Source organism: Geospiza fortis, unplaced genomic scaffold (assembly GCF_000277835.1).
Source record: "Geospiza fortis unplaced genomic scaffold, GeoFor_1.0 scaffold524, whole genome shotgun sequence".
In the NCBI taxonomy this organism is placed as follows: Eukaryota; Metazoa; Chordata; class Aves; order Passeriformes; family Thraupidae; genus Geospiza; species Geospiza fortis.
In genome coordinates, this window is record NW_005054437.1 from 769,771 (window position 1) to 791,582 (window position 21,812).

Consider the following 21,812-nt stretch of genomic DNA (forward strand, 5'->3'; position numbering starts at 1 on the left):
GCTGCGGCCTGGCATGGACCTGTCCCGGGTGGTGCTGCCCACCTTCATCCTGGAGCCGCGCTCCTTCCTTAACAAGCTCTCCGACTACTACTACCATGCCGACCTGCTCTCCCAGTAAGCAGCACACAGGCTGGGCCTGACCTGGGCACTTCTCCTGTACTTGGGAAAATATCTCTGTGTGTGCCAGAAAGGCTCCCAGATAGTACTGAGGTCACTGGCTTCAACATAGATCAAGCCAGGCACCAGCTGCAGTGACTTCTTACAGATAGACTGCTGCCAGTGAGGGGCAAGGAAGGAAAAGTTAAACTCCAGAGAAACCCACCTTTGCATATGGATGTGTTTGGCTCTGCTGGCTGTAACTGATGGGAATTCAGCCGATGCCTTGGAGTTTTGTACAACAGAACTGTGCCACCTCCTGGTGTGCTCGTGTACATACAGGAATAGGGGAATAGGACAGAGCAACCAGAATCGTCAAGCACTTCTGTTCCCCAACACAATATAATTATCATGGTTAAAAAATAAATAAGAAACATCTTTTAAAACCATTGATGATAGAAGCCTGCTGGTAGCAACAGAGTAGAAAATAGGAAATGTTCTGCTTCCAGATAGGACCTGCCTTCTGAATGAGATATGCCTAGTGGATTATAAAACCAGCATGTGCAATATTCTAATAGCAGCACTAGTTACTCATTTTTATTCCACTTTCTCTGGGATACAGTAATTACAGAATCATGGTATTTTCAAGCCTTGTTTGTGGTATTTGTACCATCTGAAGTTAAAGAAATAGTTCTCCTCAGTGCTGATATGTAAGAAGAGTTCAAGAGGTTTGGAGGTTTTGATTAAAAAATTGTTTAATTTGTGGTTTGGGTGATCCTTCTAAATGAATTTTGAAATAATTTACCCAAGTTGATTTTTAAATCTGACTAAATGGTTGAAAATACCAGGAATGCCTTTGGTTTGGTTTTCTTCCTGCATTTTCTTTGAGCATTGTTTGGAGGTGCTGGCTGAGATGACTTTTCTAAGTCCCTTCCAACCAGAAGTATTGCATGAAATATCAAAGTACTGGTAGAGCTCATGGAGCACATCAGCTTTAAAGATCTTTTATGAAAGAGGAAAACAAAGAACAAGAGACCAAAAAAATTCTTGATGGCATAGGTTTATTTTTATGACTCACACTGTTCTACTAGCTTGTGACTCAGTGTGAGAGGCAGTCCCACATTAACCTACTCCAATATCCAATCAAACCTGATACACTCCAGAAATTTTATTGGTCTTTTCACAGAAATGCGGGGCAAGGGGTGTCACTTTTTACCAATTTGTGTTGTGCGATGTATGTTACTAAAACTATATATATTTCTGCTGGGAGACACCTTTTTCACTGGCAGCAGAGCAGAAGTTGTGGGGAAATAGATTTAAATTCATGTTATTATACTGATAAGAAACGAATGTGATGTGTGACCAGTATAAAGAGCATTTTATGTTCTATTCTGTTCTGCAGGGCTGTCCTTGAAGATGATCCATACACCCGAATGAAGCAAGTTCTGAGGTGGTATCTGTCCGGCTTCTATAAGAAGCCAAAGGTAAAATGAGATATGAAATTGGGGTTGTAATGGGCATTGAAATCTTCTGCTATGGTTTTGTTTAATTTCTCTGTTGCCTCTCCTTTGAGACTTTACCTCTTTTACTGCTCAGAAGACTTTGACCATTACTTTTAAAACTGCGGTTGCATTTGGTTTCAGAGTAGACAGTGAATGCAAAATAGGGGCAATCAACCTCAGAGTCTTTGCACTGCACACAGTTAGAAAGTAAAACTGGTCATCGACAAGTAACATGCCCTGGGATGCAAGGTTTTTCCCTTTGCTGAAAGCAGGTCTTCTTTTCTCTTTTCAGGCCAATTAGTACCACTGTGCCATGTCCCCACATCAGTGTGCCCTTGCTGTGTGTAGTAGCATCAACAATACAACAATAAAGTTTGATCATCTTTGATTGGGCAGTATTAAATATTAAAATGGTGAGAATAGCAGATTAATCCATGGCTGGGATGAGGAGATTAGATTAGATGGATATGTAACTAGTTCTTCAGTTTTTATTCTTGTGATTGACTTTATCTAAAGCATCCAAGAAAAAAATTACTGTATTGTTTTGTGGCCATCTGTAGCATTGGATTGCAAATCTTCATTTGTAGCAGGTTTTGATTACTTGGTTTTTCAGGGAATAAAAAAGCCATACAACCCTATTCTGGGAGAGACATTTCGCTGCTGTTGGTTTCACCCCCAGACGAACAGTCACACATTTTACATTGCAGAACAGGTGAGTTGCTGTTTGGATGCTCAACTGTTGCCACCACCAACCTGCTTGCACCTCCATGCACAGAAACACACTACTCCTCTCACCCTAGGAGCTCTGTGTAAACAGGCAGAGCAGAACCTGGGGTAAACTGGCTGCTGATCATTTTTCTTTGCAGATTTACAGAAATTATGTGGGGCTTGGTGGGCACTCAAGACTATAACAACAGGTCTTCCATATATAACATCAGCTTCTTCAATGGGATTCGGCCCTACTGTTTTCTTATTGTTAATAAAATGGGAGTTGCATTGCCTCTGTCAAAAGGGGCGTAAAACACACAACCAAATCCTTCTATCTTTTTATTTCTAAACTTTTTATGATTATTTTAATAGGAGTAAATTGAGGGCTTATCTCTATGTCTTTGTGATTAAAAGGTCAGAGCTCATAAGTTCACTGGCCTAACAAAGTGTAGTTTGAGATTTATCATGTTAATAAAGGAATCTGAGAACTGTGTGGTCTTTGGTAAAGGGACTCCCAGTTTCACATACATTTTTCCCTATTTGATTAGATAATTTTAGCTTTGTTAAAATTTTTATTTCAACCACTGCATGCATTTCATGGATGTTATTCAAATGCTGCACTAAGGTTCTGCACTGTTCATTTATTGTCTTGAAAACCTTACACTCAGCCTGTTGGCCTGAAAGTGATTTCACATGCACAAGCTCAAGAAAATACAGGGTGGGGGAGAAACATTAGATGTATAGTGCTCTGATACATAATAATGGTGTCATGTATTGTGTTCCCCCTTCGTTCTGCACTCCCCCTCTGCTTGGCCTGTGCACACTGCTCTAAATGACCCCTGCCTGTTTTTATCCTAGGTGTCCCATCACCCACCAGTGTCAGCCTTTCACGTCAGCAATAGGAAGGATGGATTCTGCATTTCTGGCAGCATTCTAGCTAGGTCCAAGTTTTATGGTAAGGCATTAAGTCTAGGCCTCCTCCAGGTAATGTTGTGGCATCTGTCGCAGACATCTTTTTGTGAAAAATCCTTTCCTTAGGTTTTTTCCCGCTGAGAAGCTGAGAGGCCTCAGGAACAAAATGTAAACAATGATTATCTGCTGCTGTGGAATGCAACAGGTGGATCTGTGATTGGTCTCATGTGGTTGTTTGTAATTAATGGCCAATCACAGCCCAGCTGGCTTGGACCCAAGGCCCAAGCCACAAACCTTTGTTATCATTCTTTCTGATTCTAAGCTTAGCTAGCCTTCTGATGAAACTTTTTCTTCTATTCTTTTAGTATAGTTTTAATGTAATATATATCATAAAATAATAAATCAAGCCTTCTGAAACATGGAGTCAAATTCTCGTCTCTTCCCCCATCCTGGGACTCCTGTGAACGCCGTCACAGGCATCAGTTTTGGTTTGTTTTTCAATCATTCCTCAGTGTGTTGAGAGTAAAGAACAAAGAAATGGTTGACCGTTCTATCACCGGGATAGCCTAAGTCCTTGTCTTGGCTCTTCTGGGTCTTCCCCACTTGCACCATTTCAGTTTGACACCACTATGATGTTAAAAGAAATAAAAACTGAGAGAGAAAGATTGAGAGCTTTATAAATCTGGTTTTCAGAAGGCAAAGGTTCACAATAATATATGGGATTGTCAGTATGCACTCGGTATGTGTTCATGGATGAGTTACATTTCAGCTCTCTGTCACTCAGCCAACAAACACAAAAGTCTCTGAATAAATTTGAACCTTTATCTGGCTCCCAGAGTCCTGTGCGGTTGAAGCCCAGACCTTCAAAATGTCCTCCAGTCATTTAATATCAATGGAAACAACACAACTCCAGACTCTGAAACACTGTTGCTGTTTGAAATCAGTTTTTTGTTTAGACAAACATTTCATGATTACTGTCCTCTGCTGAATGTGTTTGCCAAAACACTTCAAGATAGTCTTTGCTGTCCTTCTGGCAATTTCATTTGTTATTTGGGATCATCTCCTGTTGCAGCAGACCTCTCGTTAGGGGTAGAAAAGAGCCAAGACACAGACTCTCATTTAAAAATGTGAAAAGTGTCCTGCTTTATTCTTCTTTATAACTTAGCCATCCTGACTCTGACTACAGCAAGTTCCTACTGTTGGCTTCTCTGACAGACTCTGACTGGTGGCTCTTCCTGCTGGAACATGACTGCAAGTATTTCCTTGCTGCCTCGGCTTTTACCGAGCTCGACTATGACTGCAGGCTCCAACAGCAGGCTCTAACTCTGTCAGACACAGACCGACCTCACAGCAGATCTTTCGTAGCAGCAGTTCTCTTCCTTGTTTTCTTCCTCAGGGCTCCTCTATCTTCTCAAGGTCTTCTTCCTCTAGGCCTTCTTCCTCAAGGATTCCCCCTGACGGGCCAACTCAACCCTTTTGTCACGCTTATCCCTGTTAGTCACAGCTGCAACCCATTCAGGGCAAGGCTGTTCTTCTTTGGTAATTAGTACAACCTTTGTTCTTCTTTGGTAATTAGTTAAACTTTGGTAATTTGTACAACATTAGTACTATTTATCAGGGCAAGGTTACTTGTAATCCTTTCTTCTACACCTACAATCCACAATCAGAAAAATTGTGAGAAGTGGAGGACCTAAGAAACTTCTGAGCTCCCACTAATGACCTGTGAAATCTGCTTCTCTTTCTCCAAGACGGGCTAAATGCCAGAGCAAGTAAGAGCTGCAGAGTTTGTTAGAACTGCCTGCCTCCAGCTGTGCATAATTTGCAGGGTCCTAAATTTTGAGCATTTCATCTCTTCTTTCATTAGTGACATACATTTGAATGGAAATGCTTTTTCTAAAGTAGGAGGAGGGGCAAAGTATAACATGACTTTTTAATGTTTATGTTTTTTTAAATTCTAGGCAACTCACTTTCTGCATTGTTGGATGGGAAAGCAAAGCTTACGTTTCTAAGCAGAGGGGAAGAGTATATAATCACTATGCCATATGCCCACTGTAAAGGTAAGGTATGACTCTTCAAATAAGAAGCAAACAGAGTAACAAAATGGTGTCTCACTGACTAACTTTGCACTGGCTCTCCCCTCTCAAGCAGCTGACACCACAGGGCCTGGTAACTCCAGAGAGCCCCCCATGAGTCCCAGCACTCAGCAGGAGACCTTCAGTAATCCTCACTGAAGTCTTTCTGGTTTACCTGGGCACAGCCCAGGAGAGAATCAGGCCCATCAGTGTTAATTTTCACACTATGCAGAAACAGAAAATACTGCATATATGCACTGCAGATAAGATGAAAAGAGCAAGACTACATTTCTGAGCTTCTTAAAAGTTTTTATTATGTTAACGCTGAAATTGCTTGATATATTTTCTGGCTTTTTGAGGATAAAGGAAATTCCTGCCTTCTCTTGCTATTGTTTGTTACTCTAATCATTGTACTTCTCAGAGTATGAGCTGCCTCAGTGAGGCTGGCTGCTGCTGCTGGTGAGGCTTTGCTCTGTGGAGCCAGCATGTGCTGAGCCTGCGGCATGGCTGCTCATTCACTGCTCCTCAGGAAGCTCTGTCTGCATCATTTTCACTGCAGAGTAAAAATCAGCAGTCAAATCCAATTTTGGTGGTTGATTATTTTTTAATTTGGCACACTGACTTGTAAATTTATATTTAGAAGAGCCTGGGTACCTGAAAACAGTAACTTCATAACATCATGTCCTCTCTCAAGCATTCCTTTCCATAAATCTTCTTACCAATTTTTCTTTTTCTGCAAAAGACCTTCAGCAAATGGTAAATGTGTAAAAAGTTCCCTCATGACCTCTAGTCTCCCAGATTCTGGTGAATCCCATTACAGCTTCTCTCTTCTTCAATCACCTTGAGAGAACTGACTGGATCTGTTTAAACACGAGTGAAGTTGCACAACTTACTTTTTTTTTCCTGTCTCACTTTCAGCTTGTCACAGGTGCACCTGAGTCAGGCTATTTCCTAGCTGGTGTTAGAAATGGGGAATATGGACTCAGGGAGAGATTCTTCATGCTTATAGTAAAGAGCCATTTCCTAGAAACCTCCAGCTCTGTCTTTTCAAAACTCTAAGCCAAGTGATTTTCACAGTGTGCCAGCAAGAGCCAGGTTTACTTGAGAAAGCAGGTTGCTTCCACTGGGGCCTCTCTTAAGCCTCTTTTTTTTCCTTTCAGGACTTTTATATGGTACCATGACAATGGAGCTTGGAGGGAAAGTTACCATTGACTGTGAGAAAACCAACCACAGGGCAGAACTGGAATTCAAGCTAAAGGTAAGATACATTAAAAATGGCCCCATTTTGAGTGGGTCTCAGTCTTGCCCCTGTGCCCAGGCAGGGTTTGATCATTTCTGTACCAGCAATGTACGTGAGCATCAGAGTGAGGCCTGCCTGGAGAGAAGGTGTCACCCTGCTGCTGGTTTTGCCTCATGCAACTCAAACTGACCCCAGGAAGCCTTCGTTTTACATTACTTTTTCTGGCTACTGGCTAAATTTTGTTCTGAAAGTTTGGCAATGACAATGTGGCTTCTGTTTGAGGAGGGATAATTAGTTTTGCTTGCAAAATCTAGTGAGTGTACAGAGAACTTGGAGGTGAGTTAGGATGTGGATCTTTGGGGTAGCCCTCCAGCAGCCATCACATAGGTACTCGTACCTTGCAGGCGTTGTGGTGAGCTGCACCTTGTGTTTCTGAGGGCTGCAGGATCTTGCCCTGATGGCAAAGTGAGAGCCCATTGTCAGGCAGATAATTCTGAGTGGCTGGCACACTGGCAAATCCTGCACTGAATTGTTCATGTAGCTAGTCCCTCCCCTGAAAAGCCTGGTGATGCAAATTCATGCAGACAAAATGGAGACATCTTTGAGCATTTCTGTTAATACATGGGTTAAAATTTAGGAGGGAAAGTGACAACCTGTAACTTTCTTTGGGCAGTTAACTTGATTTTTAAGGAGCATCCTTTTCTCTTCTGCTCCAAACAATTTCTTGCCTAAGCATAAAATGAAAGGAGAATTGAGATACTGCAGGACTTCAGAGTTGCAGCCTTATCCAATATAAATGTGAGAGATCACTGGAGTTAGGGGAATCTTTTGTTAACTGTGAGTTGTTTGAGGGCAATCATATTTTTGTGTCTTTATTTCCCCTACAAAGGGAACTCTTGCTCCTGTACTTCCCTGACATTTGCACCTACTTGTCTTTAAAGCCTGTTTTTCCCAAAGGCCTGGTGTACTGTGTTGAGGCCAGGATATTTCCTTGACTTGGGTGTCATCTCAAACCTACAAACACTTTAGAGCCTAAAATGCTTCTTTTCTGGCTTGAAAACAGTGTGATTCATCCAAACATGTTTCTGAAAGGTCCTGATGATGTAATTACATGCTCTGCTTTGAGCATTTCCTAGCTATCTATTTTAGTAGAACTGTGGGAAGTTGCAGGTAAATCCCTTAACTTTGTTTTTAATTTGGATATGTACCAGAGATTGATGTTTAAGATACATGTGATTATTTTATCCATGGGTGTTGTGTGAAATTTGGGTTTATTTAACACACACACACACACACACACACACAAAAAAGTTTGTCTGTACAAATGTTTTCAGAAAGTGCCTGATAAAACATCTGAAGAGGTGTGTTCTGTGAACCGAGGAGCTGCTCACACTTTCACTGGCATTTCCTGTGTTTGGCAGCCAGGAGATAGGTGGAATTTTCCATTGTTCTGGGATTTATTTATTTATTTTCCTTGACTCTGGGAATACCCTTTTTCTTTGGTTTGTGGTTTTTGTTTTGTTGGTTTTTTTTGCTGTTCAGAGCTTCTTCACACTGGAGACTTGACTCACACGATGCCACCAGCAGTGCCACACTGCTGTTGCTGTCCCATAAGCAGAAAGACTCCCCACTAGTGCTGCTCCTTTTCTTTGGACAAGGGTGCAAAGGCTGTGATTCTGTACAGTGGGATTCTGTACAGTGATTCAGTACACTTATCCTGATGTCTGGCTGACAATAAATAACTGTATTTCCAATAAAGATGAGACCTTGCACTCCTGAGTGTTAATGCACCTCAAGGTTTATTTCCCTACCTGAAACTGCAGTGTTTGTGGTGTTACAAACAAAAGGAAGGGGGCACAATGTGAGACAGTCAAAATCCATGTTAAATTCATTCTGCCTTTCCCCAGAAATACTGTAAGTCAGCCAGTTGCACGTTCCTTGCCTCCTGTTGCATCTCTGTTGGCTCCCTTCCAGTCCTCACTAGACTGACCACGTTTGCTGTTTCTCTTCTCCCCTGACAGCCCTTCTTCGGTGGCAGCACGAGCATTAATCAGATCTCGGGGAAGATTAAATGTGGAGAAGAAGTGCTAGCGAGTCTCACTGGACACTGGGTAACATTTCATATTCGAAGTTGCTGGCAGGTTAGGAGCCCGTGGCTGCAGGGTTCGAGGGAGGGCTGGCAGCCCTTGGCATGCTCCCTGCACTGGAATGGGCACTGGGAGGGCCCTGTCCTGCCTCTTGCCACCAGCCCCAGGGAGTGCTGGTGAGCACAGCCTGGGCCACACCTCTTAAGGTATCTCTGGAGCTCATTTACACTTCAATAGTCCCATCCATCTACAGTGAACGCTGCACTGCCAGAGCCTGAGGAAGCTGGCAGCAGTAGGGGCGTTCTCCATCAAAGGCAATGGGTCTGTAGTTAGGGTCTGAGGCTTAGGGCAAGCACTGATGGCAGGAGATAGTGTGTATGAGGTGTGATTGCAAAGACCTTGAGGCTGCCTTTTGTCTGGTGCTTTCAGTACTTCCCCAGTTAGGCTGAGATTCAGGGAAGAACTTAGAGGGTTTTGAATTCATTATTTTCACAGCAAACCTTTATGGTAGATGACAGTTACTACCCTGTTCATCAGCTGAGGGACAGAGACATCGATTCGGTGAGGCTGTTATCTCTATGGCTAGCTCAGAACAGCCAACAGAGCACCCAGCACCTTTGTGCACCCAGTATACACAAGTGATTCACTCAGAGACAACCTCGAGCCAAAATCCAACAATGAAGTTGCATAGTGAATGATGTAGTACACTCAGTATACAAAAGCGATTCACTCAGAGCCAGCCTCAAGCCAGAATCCAGAAAGAATAAAGTTTCATAGCGAATGATGTAGTCTAATTTTGATTGGAACTCCTGGTACCTGAAACAAAAGCAGTGACCCTTGGCTTTGGGCTGGACATCTGGGTATTTCTCTGAGCAACATTTGAGCATCTACATGATCATTACAGTTGGTCTGTGCTCCCTTGCCAGTCCATAGAAATTGCCATTCCTGAAACAAGATTTGTCTTATCTGAAGGAGATATTTAAAGAAAGCCAGGTGAAAAGTGCCTGCATAAAGCCCTTACTATAGTGAGGTCCTAACCACAGTGTAGCCTTTGGTACTGGACTTGTCCTGTCAGGCAATCTGTCTTTTTCCATAAAAAGCTAATGAGCATTTTGAAATTGGGAGATTTTCCCTTTCTAAGCATGTACAAGGGATTTGCTCCATTCTGAGCTCCCTGTCCTGCAGGATGAGCCCTGTCAGTGGTGAGTTGTGCTGGGCTGTGCAGTACCTTGTCTGCAGTGGGTCCTGCCATGACCCCCTGTGAGAGCCCATCATCCAGGGGCTCTCCTGAGCTACAAGGTTGAGTGCTGCTCAGCTCTCAGACTTCTGCTTTTACCCTTCTCCCTCGATCTTTGTCCTGGTTGTTAGTGGTGCACAAACTGCAGTGATGCATACAAGAAGTTACATGGATTTGGAATGGTGGTTCTGTAAGCTGCTGCTTGCAGCAGTGTGCTGTGAACAGAGGAGCTGCTGTGCAGTGGGCTAGGGATGGTGTTGGTTCTCCTCCTTCCCCACTGGGAGTACTGACCTACTCTCCTGCCTTTTCTCTGACACCATCCACTTTCCTGACAGAAATCCTTGCACTTGAATTGTCCTTGCCGTGGGACCTGAACACCCACCTGAATAAAGAAGGGAAGTAAATCCCAATGCTCCTCAGTCCTAGGGTCACAGCAGCAGCTGAGTGCATGTGTATATGCTTGTTAGAGATGCACATAGTGGTGCTTGATAATGCCTGCCTACCTCATCCTTTCCACACTGGGGGTCTCTTGGGGACCTGGGATCAGTCCTGGAACTAGCATATGGGAACATGGGAGAGGAAGTACTGAGGGAGACTTTGGAAAAGGGAGCCGGGGATCTTGTTTATATGAGCTGGGTGGGAGGTGGGAGGAACAGTGTGAAAGAATAGTATCTTAGGGTTTCTGTGGGCACTCATGTCTGGGGACAAGACTTAATAGAAAGATCCAGGTCCCTTTCTACTCTGATTAATAGTAAATGCACCCACTGTTTCTGGCAATGCCTTGCCTCATTCATTTCAGAAACTTTCAGGAAGTGTTCAGTGAGATTTTATGGGATAGAGGAGGAAAGAAGCCTCCTAAACAACAGGTATCCCTTATCATCATCCAGGAGCAGCTTCAATTTGTCAGGATTCATTTCTGCCTTTGTTTTCTGTTTGTCATGGATTCATTTACTTTTCCTTCTCAGGATGGAGAAGTGCATATAAACGAGCTGAAAAATGGGAGCACAGAAATGTTCTGGAACCCGACGAGCGAAGTGCGCAGGCAGAGGCTGAAGCGCCACATTGTGCTGTTTGAGGAGCAGACGGACTTTGAGTCAGAGAGGTGGGGAGCTTGGAGAACATCTCACTGCTGCTTCTCTCATCAGCAGGGCTCCTCCAATTCCTCAGCACAGTCCTGGAAAGGCAGTGACCTGCTTTGTTGGCACATATTACCCAGTCATTTACCTGTTTCTTTCCAGACTATTAACTCTGGAGTATTTCCATGAAGTACAGCTCTGAAATAGACCTGGGCTGAGAAATACCAGGGGCTATATTTTATCTGCTTAAAATAACAATTCTGCCTGGACTCCAGAGATCTCTGTAACTGCTGGAGCATTTTATAAAAAGGCAGGATGTCATCCTGAGGTTGGATACCTTGTTAAGAAGGGTTATTTCAACCACAAGCTCTTAAAGTTCATGTAGGAATTGTGGGAAGTCCTGGCATCCGCCGAGCAGTACTTTGAACCACATAACAGGATTTTATGAATGAATGTAATGAAACAGATGTTTAACCCTGCCTCATAATCTCAGCTGAGATCCCCAATGCAGTCTGCGCCAGGCTTTGTAGGATGATCTAGGTTACATAAAACAGGCACATAACTTAGTGTCGAGTTTGACCATGGCTGGATGCCAGGTACCCAAGAAAGTCACTCACTCACTCTTTTCTGCAGCTGGACAGAGGAAAGAAAATTTAATGAAGGGTTCATGAGTTAAGGACTGTGAGAAAATAATTGTCAGTTACCATTGAGGGCAAAACAGGCTCAAGAATAAAATAAATTTGTTGCTAAAAAAATCAGATCAGGATAATGAGTAGTAAATAAGCCCTTAAAACCACCTTCCCCCCACCCCTCCCTCCTTCACAGCTCTACCTCCTCCCCCAGTAGCACAAGGAAAGACAGGAAGGTGGGGGTTTCAGTCAGTTCATCACCCATGGCTTTTCCTGCTGCTCAGGGAGAGGAGTCCTTCATTGCTGCACGGTGGAGTCCCTCCCACAGGATACAGTTCTCCATTAACTTCTCCAACATGGCTCCATCTCAGGAGCAGCAGCTCCTTGCAAACTGCTGCAGTGTGAGTCCATCCTGCTGCAGCATGGATCACTCTTCCACAGGGTCCTTCATGGACAGGCTGCTCCACAGGCTGCAGAGGAATCTGGGCCCTGGCACCTGGAGCACCTCCTTCCCCTCCTTCTGCACTGACCTTGGTGTCTTCAGGACTGCTCCTCTCACATGTTCTCACCCCACTCTTCTCCAGTCGCAATTAAAACTGTGCCACAACCTTTCTTTTGATTTCTTCCTCAGTATGTCAGCACAGAGGCATTACCCCCGCCCCAGTGTTGGCCAGCAGCATGTCCATATTTGGAGCCATCAGGACGCTGCCAGATGTTGTGGAAGCTTCTGGAGCTTTTCACAGAAGCCTCCTCTGTAGCATCTGTTGCCAAAAACCAGGCCATGCAAACCCAATACACTCAGGAAATTGAAGAAGTCAATAATGCACACTGTACAGTTGTTGAGCAGAGTTATGTGAGGCTGGCTGGCTTTAATCAAATTAGTTGTGCTTCCTCTCCACTACAGTCAGCCAGCACCAGCCAAAATCCCAAGCTAGCACATGCAGTTGCTGCCTGGCTCTGCATTAAGTTGTGCACTTCTCTGTGGACATCTGATTTTGGTGTTGCATCACATCACCCTAAAAAGATTCCCCATTTTATAGGTAAAGAAAGGGATTGTATGAAAATAAAAACACACAAAAATTTAGTTTGGAAAGTGATGCCTTGGGTTTTAGCTTTTATATTTTTCAGATTCTGTACTGCTTTAGTGTAGTACTTCTGAGCTTCACATTAGGGGATGGTGAGTTCTTGTCACAGAGTAGGTAGACAAAGCAATTCCTTCTCTATCTGGGGACCAAGGACAAATGATCCAAATGTCAGGCCCCAGAGCATAAACAACATGAACTGAAGAGAAGAAAACAAGAGAGATGGAACTTCATAAGCTAAAGTTATAATTGGACAATTAACTCCAATATGCAAATGGACCAGAACTTATAAAAGTGGGAGACCCCATGACCGGTCGTCCATTTTGTGACCATTTTGGGTTCATCTTGGGCGTAGCCCTGGCTGGGCTCTTGTGCTGCCCAAGGTCTATCCATTGAGGCCTTCTAGTAAATCCCTACTTTATTCTTTAACTCCATCTAGGTCTCTGTTCTAGGTCAGCCTTCACAAGGCATCAACAGCAGTGGGCATTATGAGCAATAAAGTCTGTATTTGTAACTTAGAGAGCAGATGTGTTAGCTCTGCAAAGCAGGGTAGACTGCAGTACATTTTTCTCTTAATCTTCAGAAGAAGATTCTTTAAAGGAGAATCTTGGTCTTGTGGGCAAAGAATCTCCAGTTCTCTGTTTACCAGAGTTTATGGCCAGAGCTGGCTCCCTTTGCTACATGAGAGATTAATAATGTTACATGCATCCAAGGGAAGGAGGAATAAGGAAAAGTTACAGAGTTCCCTAACAGAGATTCCACCAAACTCCTTATTATGCTGACAGTTGCATGAATAAATTGCCATCCAGTCCAGGTTATATTCTGCCTAAATTGCTTAGTCTTCCCTGCAGTGCTGAAAATCACCTATTTTCACAATTGTTGGGGAATCTCTGAAGCTCATACTGTCATGCAGCTCACCGTGGAGGGTCTCATTGTCTGACACATGCAACTCTTGATGGAGTAATTTGCCCTTGTCAGACAATCTTGTGCTGTCCCTCTAAGGTTTGTAGAATTAGGGGACTCACTCTTTACACCACTACATTCTTTAGGACAGGCTTTACACCACCAAAATATATTCTTAGGCTGTTATTTCACTCCTCCCTGCCCCATCCCCATCACTGAGTTTCCTTCCTTTGTTTCTAGGAGAAATTATTCATACACAGAAATAGAGGTGTGACTTGTTAAAAATGAAAGGAAGGCATTGCTCTGCATCCAGTTACTTATCTAAGAGGCTGCATTTTTGGAAGTGCTGTGTTAATGTATGGTGCTAGAAATATGATGAAAGCTTCAGGCTCGCTTTTAAATTAAGAGCTTCACAGCAAGCTCCAAATTAAATGCAGTTATGAATTCATCTTCTAAATGGTGGACGGATGTTTTGTGGAGCTGGGAATAATGGAACAGCTTAGATCTCCTGTGCACATTCTAAACACTAAAGCATACAGTAATATTTTGGGAGTGCTAGCTGCTAGTCTCAGAAGTATTTCCAATCTGAATGAAGATTAAAGTGCTCTGATTAGAGGAATTGTGGAGAGGCTGATCACAGTTTGGCTACGGTAAAAAAAAAAGGTATTGATTTTTCTCTGGTAGAAGGCAGATGCTCAAGGAGAACAGCTCATATAACAGATCACTTATCCTTTGGCAGCTGCAAACAAGTGTGAGTGAAAACTTGTGTTCATGCTTGCAGCTTGTGAGCATGAGGACATGCTTGTTGCTTGTGGATTGCATCAGCTTTCTACAGATCTAGTTGTAAATCCTGTATAGGAGGTGCATGTGCAGCTACAAGATGTGCGCATAAGTTCGTTTTCCAGTGCTTCTAAACTTTAAATATAAAGACTTGTTTTGGGGATAGACATTGATGCAAAGGCTTCTAAACAGAAATGCCTGGAAGGATGAGGAACAGAACAGATTCTCCACCAATCACCTCTAAAGAGGCCACGGATCCAAGTGAGTTGAACACAACTTCCTTACGACAGCAGCATAAGAATTCAATAATAGACAGCACTGAAGAATTCAATAAGTGTTGTAGGTGATGTTATCTAAGAGAAAGTTCCTTATCAGGTCACCCATAGAGCATTCAGTGTTGCCTTTCTCAGTTTCTTTAACTTACAAGCTAAAAACAGAGGCTGAGCAATCCTGGTACAGTTCTGCTGGTGTGTCAATACACCTGAAAAGTTTCTGCTCCAAAGTTCCAGCTGGCAAAATACATTGCGGGTTCTAAGGTGGTTTAACTTCCTTCCCTGATTATTCCTAGGCTTTGGCAGCATGTTACCAGTGCAATAAACAAAGGTGATCAGCACAAGGCGACGCAGGAGAAGTTTGTGCTGGAAGAGGAGCAGAGGAATGCTGCTCGGGAGCGGAGGGAAAGCGGCACGGAATGGAAACCGCTGCTGTTCCAGCACGATGCTGGGACCAACGAGTGGCGCTACAAATACGAGGAGTGAGTGCTGGGCTTGGGGTTCCCAACACATCTCGCTGCCTGAGTTCCCAGGGATGCAAGCAGGGCTACAGACCTGTCATCAGAGCCCTGCCATTCCCCAAAACGATGTCCACAGCTTGCCCTTTCTGAGCTCCATGTCATCATTAGAATACATGTTCATGATACTAACTGGGAATAGCTGGAAATGCGGACATGGAAATGGAAAATCCACTGTGTCATTGATGAAAATTCCTATTGCTGCAATGAAGTGCAGAGTCATTTAGGAGAGCTTTTCTGCACTGGTCAGAGCAGAGTTAACAACTGTGCTCTCCTCCCCTGGGCAGCAAGGGCGAAGCCTCTGGAGACTGAACCCCCTCACTCATTGAAAGGAGCTGTGAATGTGCAGGGAACTGTCTATTAGTCCTGTCACTGCATCTGGAAAGTCTGGCTACTGGCTCTGATGCATGTGGAATTAGTGTATTGGGCTTATGTGGGATTCTTGCTTTTCTGACGAATTTTTCTCATTTGGTCTCAAAAGTCTAAGACCTTGGGATCCTTTGAACGACATTGCCCAATTTGAGAAGGATGGAATACTTCAGACAATGGAAAGACACTTGTCTACAAGGATGTCAAACCACAAAGCAACATGCATAAACAATCAAATTACACGGCACAAGGTAAAAAACCTGTTCTGGGGATTATCATATTCTTTATGATTATTTAGGTACACAGCTCTTTTTCTACAGCATTTTCATGTAAAAGCACAGCATAAGCTGAAAGTTTTGTTTTGGGTAAATATAGCTTGTGACTGTCAACTGCAGTATTATACCATTATTAGCTCCCAAGAATTGTAATTACTGATTGACTCATTCTATCAATTTTGGCATTTTTCTTCCACCCAATGCTAGTGACAGTGACTCTTAGACTGAATTTTGCATATGACTGAGCTGAACTTTACTGTTCAGTGTTTCCAAAGCAGAAAACTTCCTGCAGATTTTGGAGTACATAACTGAGACCCCCTGACTTCAGTTTCAGTCTTTGCCATGAGCCTTTATCATTCACTCTCTCTCAAGACAAGAAACATCTTTCCATCCTTTCCCTAAAACAGAGATAATACTCCCCTATTTCTGTGCTTCCATCTTTGGAGCAATACCTGTCATTCATAACATACTTTGCAAATGTAGAGCTGCTAAACTAGCTAAGTATAACCCATATTACACTGAAAAACTTGTATCTTATTATGTACATAGACTTTTCTTTTGTAATGCCCCACACCTGAATGTCTCTGATTCAGTGACATTCAGGTGTTGGAGTTCATAACTGCTTTTCAGACCCTGTAGTGAGAAGTTTGAATCAATGTCTTTGGTTTACTTATCTGAGAGAGAGGGAGAAACTTTCCAAAGTGCGTCAAGAAACTAGGCATAAAAATTCCATGATGTTTAGATCCTCCATGCACCTTCTGAAAAATCATTGCTGGGGAATTTGATTCTAATTTTTTCTTCTTTTCCAGCTTTCTCTTACGTACCTGGCTGAGTTAGGTACACAACTCAGTAAAGGAACAATAAGGTTCATCCATAGTATGTGTCGGTTAAAGCTACAAGAAGAATAATTTGGATAGGTATCTTAAGAATGTCGTCACCTGGGGAAATGCTTCTGTACGAGGCACGGGTGTAATATCCTTAAGTAGCTGCCAGAGTCCACTACTAGGAGTTGCTGAGAAAGCAATCAAACTTCACAGTCTCATACATATTTCCCAGCACCCCAAATTGTTTTGTTTAAAGCAATCACACACCTCTTCACTGTGATAGAGACTGAGTCACATCTAATCCCTGTTTTATCCAGAGGTCTGCCAAAGACTGCAGGCGCCGCAAAACCAGTGATCAGCCTTCCAACCACAGCCAGAACACAGAGAGCAGCTGTTCAACACCAGAGTCAGTGCAGGAGCTCTCAGATGATGATGGCAAGTATCTGGATGTCACTGGGTCAGGCTTTAATGTTCTTGCCTTGGTAGTTTAATTCTTGAGCCAGCCCTGGGACATTTCCCAGCCCAGTTAATACCATGGGCCAACAGCCCACAGGCAGCACAGGGAATGTTCTGCTTTTCTGTTCTCTGTATGTGCTGTTTCTTCCTTAAAACGAGGACTTCCCAACTCCTGGCAAAATTGGAAAAATACAGTGACATTCCAATCAACACATAGGAAACAGGCTGTGTTTCTGTCTCTTTTCTCTGCCTTTGTTAGAGGTGACCTTGAATGTTTGAGAGAGTGAGCAGGTGTGAGCACTCCTTTCTCCTCCCCTCAGCTGAGGAGCATTGTTTCCTTAGAGCTGACTGAGAAGCACCCTGACCCAGAGTCACAGGAGTGACCTGGATCTTACGGTGGCTTGAATCTTCTGTCTGGGAGATTCTGTGCCCTGTCTCCTCCCCATGTTTCCTCCTGAAAGTGTCCCCCCTAGCAGTGACAATTAGTTCACAGCCACCCACTTGCTGTGTTGTGTTTCACTATCACCGGAATGGTGATGCAAAACATAATTGTCCTTCAATACTTTGCCACAGGGTTTGAAAGCCTGTGCGCTCAGTGTGGGAAAGAAATGAATCACCTGAAGGAAATTCACTCAGCTGTCTTATCCCTACAGAAAGCCCAACAGGACATACACAGGTAACCACTTTCTGTCATCAAACAATGATTAAAAAAAAAATTGTGTGGCATTTAACTCCTTACTGTGGCCTTTAGAGTGTCTCTGTGAGCTGCAGGAGTGCAGTTCAAGTTGTTGCAGATAAAGTAACCGCTTATCATACCAGAAAGACAAACCCAGACTCTGCTTGAAACAGTTAACTTCCTCTTAACAGTCTCTTTCTGAGCAAAAAGCATCACCTCAGGATGTTATTCAACTCAAGGTACTCCTGACTGAGAAGGACTGGGCCAGGCCCTGGCTAAAAATAAATCTCTGCCAGGCAAGAATGTGTGGCCTTCTGATCCAGCATGTTAGGAACTTCCTCAGTTTGCAGGGTGTGTGTTCTGAAAAACTGGGCTCCATGGAGAAAAGCACTAAACTCCAGTTTTTTGTACAAATTGCTGGTTGCCATCTGAGGGAAATAGTAACCACACCTGCTGCTGACAGAGGGCTTTGCCCTGCAGACTCCTGTGGGGAGGAATTAACTGCTAGTTCAGCTCCAGGGAGCCCTGCTGATCCCCCTCTGTGTGAGAAGTATATCCAGCCCTGCCAAGGCTTCAGTGAGGTGGGATCGCACATGAGGCCTGCCCTTTCTGGATGCCAGAGTCACTGGTGGTATGGTGTTAAATTCGCTGCAGCTCCTGGGCGTGTCCAGGGCAGGTTTGGGAAGGTTAGGGCACAGGTTAAACTCACAGGTCTATGTGTGAGTGCTGGATGAAGAGATTTCTTGGGGTTTGTGCCCTTCCCATGCCAACCAGCTGCAGCCAGGAGCACTAATCTTCCTGTTAAAAAGGGGGGCAAAGTGTGGGGGTGCACACTGCTCCACCCCTGAGGGTGTCACCAAAGTGCAGGGTTCCCTCCTGGTGTGGAAGCTCTGGGTATGCACACATGTGAAGGCACACTTCTCTCCAACACATAAATAATCATGTTGCTTTCTTTTGCAGAAACCTCAGCGCTCTGAACAAAAAGTCCTTCCACCGGAAGGCCTCTTCTGAAAGCTTCCTCCTGGACTCTCGCTGTTGGTTTCTCCTCTGCATCTTTCTTACATGTCAACTCTTCATTAATTATGTCTTCAAATAAAATCACTACATTTGGCAGCAATAATGATCACTGGTTGCAGGAGGGGGCCGCTCGCGCAAGGAGCCCAGCGAGGCACCAAAGCACTTTAGAACCAACACGGCAGAGGTGGAAGGAAGTGGAAAAACGAGGTTAAAAAGGGACCTAGGAACCTGCAAAACTTTGTTCCTGCAGATTATGTCATTTTTTGCCTTTTACATGTACATCTTCAAGGACCTCTTAACCTGTATGGGCCTTAATGCTGAAGCCAAATGTAGCTTTAATTGTGCAATTTGTTTTCTATGTTTTGTCATTTTCTGATGCAATTAATAATTACCCAGCAGTATTGGTAACCCCAAAATGGTAATCACCTCAACATTTTGGAAAAGTCACGGTGGCCTGGGTCATAGCTCCAGGAGTGAGGAAGAGCAGCTGGGGAGCTGTAAAGAACTGATGTCCACGGTGCCTGTCCAGCTGCCTTTAATTACAGGAGGGAGAACACTTGGTCCAAAAATTCCAGCCCTGGGATATTAAGTCATGATCTGTTTAGTCAGCCCATGCAGAATGGGACCTCAGGATGTGTTTTATTTTCCATTCCACAGAAGCTGTAAATATACACAATTTCCTAGAGCCATTCTGCTTTAGGAAATGGGAAGTATCCAGTGAAAGCTCCTTGTCTGGTTACGGAGCTGACTGGTGTCCTGGGTCTGGCACTTCGAGGGTGATGTCAGACACGCACGCCTGTTTGTAAAACCTGGTCACTTACTATTATTGTTATTATTTGCTATATGGCTGTTTTATAATATCACACACTAGCATTGTAGAGAGAAATCCACTGCCCCAGCATAGGTGAGGAGGATGGGAGCGATGTAGGTGTACGTGTGTTCGGTCTTAGGCACGTTTATTGTCAAAGGTCAGGAAAGAGGGAGGGTTTTGCCACTGCATTGTTCAACCCTGTTAATAGTCTTCCTATTTTACACCATTTTTTAAAGATTTGCAATATTTTCTGTAGACTGCAGACAATACTAAGCCTTTCTTTTCTGGCCTGAAGTAGTTCCAAGTGGTAAGTACTGCTATATATACAGCCTTAAAATACTTAGTGGTGGTGCCAGTCTGGGCTATCTTTCAATGTAAATGTTTCCAAATTTTTAAGTACATTCCTCGTCATATTCCCCAGTTAGGGGAAACCTGTTTGTGCTTGATATGTTGAAATAAAACTACACACAACTTTCAGTGGCAGTCTATCTGACAAATTATTTTTGGGTTTGTGTTTGATAATATTTTAAAAGTAAATCACTTCCTAGACGAAAACCTACAGGAAATTGTCTCCAAGAATGTCAGACCTGGGCCATAAGTTACAACAGCAATAGCAGTTTGATACCACTCTGGCTGAAATTGTCAGAAATTGTCCGAAATTGTCTTCTTATTGTAGCAACTTCCACAGAAAGAGAAGTGGTTCCCTTGATTTTCACTTTTGTACATGCAAATGTACAAACTTATCTTGGACTTAGGAAACCTTTATATCAAGGACTTGAGGATAGTGAATAGATTGTTCCACAGAGAGAACTGCAGCTCTCTGATATGAACAGGCAGGGTAAGAGCCAGCATCTGGAAGCTGACGTTCAGGAAACTGATCACAAATGTTAAGGGGTGAGAGTGGCTTTGTTATTATCAAAAGTCTCCAGAAAACCAAAGCATCCTTCATCCTTGAGGAAACAACCTTGGAGAATATCAACATTATTGACACAGATTGGATGCCTTTTTGAAGGATGTCATCCTAGTCACTCTTTCTGAGGAAGTCTGACCCATGCCACATGTGATGTAAAACTCAGTGAGAGGGCACTGCCTCTGCTTTCCAGGCTGGGCAAAGTTCCCTATGCAGCTTCAAAGTGTTTGCTCCTGTTTGGATGTATCCAAGTGTTTGGATCTAAAGCTGTGCCAACACATGCACTAATCTCCTTTAAATGCTTCAGCAAGTCAGCACATCTCTGGCCTATCAGCACAGCTCTTCTCACCACTCTCATCCTATTTTTGGAGCATGTGTTTTGAGTTATGGATAGGAGCCTCTCCACGTCAGTAGGGCTGCTTGCATCCCTTGGGTACAACTGTATCCCGGCTTTGGGAAATGATTAGCAAACAACAACAGAAAACCCCAAACAGCCCAAGCCCCCTGAACCAAAGAGAAGCAGTGCTGAGCAAGAAGCCTTCAGTGTGTATAAATGTGAATGCAGGAAATTGTTTGAATTATTTCCATTTTACCGAACTATGCACCCAGAAGGATTGCACTAGGACTTGTAACTGCAGTTGAATAAAATAAACATTGTTACCACAAGAGCAGCAGTTCAGTGAAAGAAACTATCTCAAAGTTAATTCATCATCAGCAGAGGAAGAGCTTCCAACATTTAAGGGCTGCTGCCATAAAGGATTAAAAAATAATCCAAAAAGGAACAGCCTATGAATCCTTGTGCCATTAATTTTAATCCAGTTTCAACAATATGGAGGTGAATGTTCCTACATGCACATGGGAAATGAAAAGTATTCTTGAGGAAAATCATGGCCAGAAACGTTATTTCTCTGGGAGGAACATCTACTGAGGAGAAACGTGAGAACCCTTTTAGGGCTTCAGAAAATCCAGTTATATGCACTTCGTTTGCGCAGTGTGGGGAAATTTCTCCTCACAGCCTCTCCCGCTGATTTTTGTGATCAGGCTGGTCAGCCCTTCAGCACCTGCGGCAATTAACTCCTCTTTCTGCCGCCGAAGTAGAGGCGGGGCACAGGCGGGGTGGCGGTGCGCTCTCGGCCCTCCCGCCCGGGAATAAGAGCGGCGGCGGCGCGGGACGGGCTTAGAGCGATGGGCATCACCATGAGAGCCGGGCGAGCGGCGGGGCTGCTGCTGGTAAGTGCTGGCTGAGGGGCTTTCTGGCCCACTGCTGCTGCTGGTAGGTGCCGGCTGGGGCTCTCTGTCCCACTGCTGCTGCTGGTAGGTGCCGGCTGGGGCTCTCTGTCCCACTGCTGCTGCTGGTAGG

At 43.9% G+C, this 21,812-nt stretch overlaps 2 protein-coding genes across 4 annotated transcripts in view; both read left to right on the forward strand.

Moving 5' to 3' along the window:
- The window catches only part of OSBPL5 (oxysterol binding protein like 5), a 135,506-nt gene extending 115,487 nt beyond the window's left edge, over positions 1 to 20,019 (forward strand). For all 3 annotated transcript variants that reach the window (XM_031062115.1, XM_031062116.1, XM_031062114.1), the window contains 13 exons: positions 1 to 114; positions 1,499 to 1,580; positions 2,212 to 2,310; positions 3,165 to 3,261; positions 5,177 to 5,275; positions 6,451 to 6,548; positions 8,552 to 8,641; positions 10,820 to 10,956; positions 14,893 to 15,078; positions 15,596 to 15,734; positions 16,900 to 17,017; positions 17,612 to 17,714; positions 18,675 to 20,019. The exon at positions 1 to 114 is cut by the window's left edge and continues 62 nt beyond it. In XM_031062115.1, the coding sequence (XP_030917975.1) occupies positions 1 to 114; positions 1,499 to 1,580; positions 2,212 to 2,310; positions 3,165 to 3,261; positions 5,177 to 5,275; positions 6,451 to 6,548; positions 8,552 to 8,641; positions 10,820 to 10,956; positions 14,893 to 15,078; positions 15,596 to 15,734; positions 16,900 to 17,017; positions 17,612 to 17,714; positions 18,675 to 18,810 (1,498 nt within the window). In that variant the 3' untranslated portion in view covers positions 18,811 to 20,019. The remainder of the gene's footprint in view (positions 115 to 1,498; positions 1,581 to 2,211; positions 2,311 to 3,164; positions 3,262 to 5,176; positions 5,276 to 6,450; positions 6,549 to 8,551; positions 8,642 to 10,819; positions 10,957 to 14,892; positions 15,079 to 15,595; positions 15,735 to 16,899; positions 17,018 to 17,611; positions 17,715 to 18,674) is intronic.
- A 1,543-nt stretch (positions 20,020 to 21,562) lies between these two features.
- The window catches only part of LOC102032130 (tumor necrosis factor receptor superfamily member 26-like), an 11,612-nt gene continuing 11,362 nt past the window's right edge, over positions 21,563 to 21,812 (forward strand). Inside the window, exon 1 of the mRNA XM_005427217.2 lies at positions 21,563 to 21,682. Coding sequence (XP_005427274.1) covers positions 21,638 to 21,682 — 45 coding nt within the window. The 5' untranslated portion in view covers positions 21,563 to 21,637. The remainder of the gene's footprint in view (positions 21,683 to 21,812) is intronic.